Below are 3,094 nucleotides of genomic sequence, written 5' to 3' on the forward strand. Positions count from 1 at the left end.
CAACTTCTGCTGCAGAAAACATTCCCCAAATCATGACACTTCATCCATCACATTTCACTGATATCTTAATACCTTAATACCCACCATAGTGGGTTTTCGGTCCAAATGCTCTTTGGACACTGTATGATGATACAGATCCTTAACCTGTTCAGTGCTGAACAGGAAATCAATTCCGCTAAATTATTGAATTACTAACGGAGATTCTCTCCATTACCCTATCCTCTCTTGCATTTGTCTTTTGAGGACAACCAGATACATTATTATAGAAACCACAATCTTGGAATCACCGACTTCTTTTGCTATGGCCTTCATCTGGACAGCCTGCTGCCGGAGGGTTTCAGTCACTTTGAAAAGGCAGAAAATGTTTGCAAAGTCAGTGAAAAAAAAGCAAATTGGGTTTTTATCAGATAATCAAGAAAATTAGCACCAGGTACCAGGTTAACACCAATAACTTGCAGGTATCTGAAAGTCTTCTAGAATTTTGATCGGTGTCTTTATCATTTATCTTATTTACATTTTTATTCTGTCCTTTAGAATAGATATACAATTTATGAAATGAGCTTAATATACTACTATTTTACTATTTAAGTTATGATATATTCACATAGGACTCCACAATAATCTTGACATTTAGAAATTGTGTGTTGTTCTCTAACTTTGATTTCCAGTGTAGATAAGGTGGACTGGGGATATATTGCTTATATGTTTAATATTAATTTTTGCTTTACTCTTTTGCTACTGTGAATAATTTTCCAATGCTGATTATCTTTCAAAAATTCATCAATAACTTGAACTAAGAAGTAGGGGCATATTGTGCTTCAGCAACATGGCCGTTACCGTTTCCTGATATGCCTCTTCATACTTTGTAGAGATTTTTTAAACCCATATATGACTTCTTGGTTCCTCAGACTATATATGATGGGATTGAGGAATGGCGTGTACATAGCGTATACCAGAGCAAATAACTTGTCATACTCTACTGAATGAGCAGTTTTGGGGGTAGCATACACAGTGCAAGCAGCACCATAGAACAGGGTCACAACAGTCAAGTGCGAGGAGCAGGTGGAGAAGGCCTTTCTTCGTCCTATTGTAGTCTTTATTTTCATGATAGCGTATATAATATTAAGGTAGATGAGAACAACAATGGCAAGATTGAATATTGAAGTGATACCACCAACAAATCTATTAATGGCAACAGTAACTGTGATGTCACTACATGCCATGCTGAGTATCGGGGCTAAATCACAAAAATAATGATGGATATAACGTCTTCCACAAAATGGAACTTGAGAAGTAAGAATCGTGGGGATGAGCGCCAACAGAAAGCCAGATATCCAGCACGCCATGGACAGGCTTCTTATTACTCTATTATTCATGAGTACATTGTATTGGAAAGGTTTACAAATAGCAACAAATCGATCAAAAGCCATAATAACTAACAGATAACACTCTGCGATACCCAAACTATGAAACATATATAGCTGAGTAAAACACCAGTAGAAGGAGATCTTCTTATTTTTGGTCACTAACATAATCAAAAGCTTGGGGGTTGTTGTGGACACATACAGAATGTCAACACACGACAGGTTGGTGATGAAGAAGTACATGGGTGTGTGAAGATTTGCATTGTAATATATCACCACGATGATCAACATGTTTCCAAAAAGAGTTAAAATGTAGATAATAAAAAAGACCGTAAACAACAGTGGATTATAGTTCTTATAGACAACAAATCCTACAAGCTCAAAGTCATCGAATTTTGTCTGGTTTTGATGTTCCATAATATTTTTGGGTGCCTTTTTACGACGTATATTTAGTTGGCTTGGCCATCATCAGACCTATAATATCAGTGGGAAAAACATCAGTAGAAAGAGACATTAAAAGCCAACAATCAAATATCTTGCCAGTTAAAAAGTTGTACAACCAGTACAAATAAAAAAATATTTTTGGATCTTTCATCAGTCTCTACTTCGAAATGGCCTCATTTTCTTTCGAGAGGCTATTATTTGTACAAACCTGTGGAGACCTGAACATCACTTGTCCCTCTAAGAAGCTGAAGCGGACTGTGGGGGTCATGTAACTATTTAGTATGTGAGAGTCTTGTTCGTTATCGGAATTAACCAGACAAATAGTTCAACCAACTAAGAACGGCCATGCACCACCACCCACCGAATAGAGAAATAGCTATCAATCTATCAATCATGTCTGGGCCGGTTGAGGTTTCGAGAGCTTTATAAGAGCTTGTTTTCTGCATAACCAGTTGTACAGGAAAGCGGGAAAAAAATTCCAAATTCCGTGAACTTGACGTAAAAACGCTAATGTGCTATATTCTAGTTGTCCCTGATTTTACAGCTTTCACTGTGTGCTTCAAATGAGACCTCCTCTTTATTCTTTGGGTTGATGCGATTATAGGGATACCAAATTTACATTTTACAAATTACATTTATTTGGTTTTAAAATAAAATTTTTGTACAAAAAACTATTTCTTAAGTTTGACCTATTCTACTTTTTGAAACTTTGGCGTATGGAGCTGTGTGATGTGTCATTTTTTTAGAACATGACATTTCCATTGCTACCATTTTGGGGACTGTATGACATTTTGATCACTTTTTAAAAAGTTGGCGTTTCGGACATAAGGGTGCTATTTTCCTTTAGAACAGGGCTGTTGCCAGCACTAGGTATACCCGGGCAAGTGCTGGGGCCCAGAGCCGTTGGGGGGGTCCACATCAGGCTGTACATAAGGAATCCATGAAGGTGAGGGGGGGCTGTATCCAATGAATTCATAGGGGGTGATAAATAAGGAGATACTTTAGGGAACTGGAGTCTGTTTTAGTTTCTGAATTTTTAGTGCCGCCGAGTGAATTCACTGCAAAGGGGCCCACGGAGGCTCTGTCGCCCAGGGGCCTACTGAAACCTGGAGCCAACCCTGCTTTAGAGAGGTCACTGCTAGGAATAACCGTTTTCATCTAATATGTTTATGATTATTATTGTTTTTTTGTATATCATTTCTAGGTAAGGGGCAGTGATTTGAACTTTTAGGTTTTCTTAAGTAATTTTTCTCTTTTTTTTACTGTATTTCTAGACTCCTCCTACT

General features: G+C 37.6%; 1 protein-coding gene across 1 annotated transcript; it reads right to left on the bottom strand.

The window, feature by feature from the left end:
• Nucleotides 1-833: 833 nt before the first annotated feature.
• Nucleotides 834-1,781, bottom strand: LOC140070086 (olfactory receptor 6N2-like). Its single transcript, XM_072116418.1, has one exon. It carries the CDS (start codon nucleotides 1,779-1,781, stop codon nucleotides 834-836), a length of 948 nt encoding a protein of 315 aa, XP_071972519.1.
• Nucleotides 1,782-3,094: the final 1,313 nt, after the last annotated feature.

This window comes from Engystomops pustulosus, chromosome 7 (assembly GCF_040894005.1).
Source record: "Engystomops pustulosus chromosome 7, aEngPut4.maternal, whole genome shotgun sequence".
Classification (NCBI taxonomy): domain Eukaryota; kingdom Metazoa; phylum Chordata; class Amphibia; order Anura; family Leptodactylidae; genus Engystomops; species Engystomops pustulosus.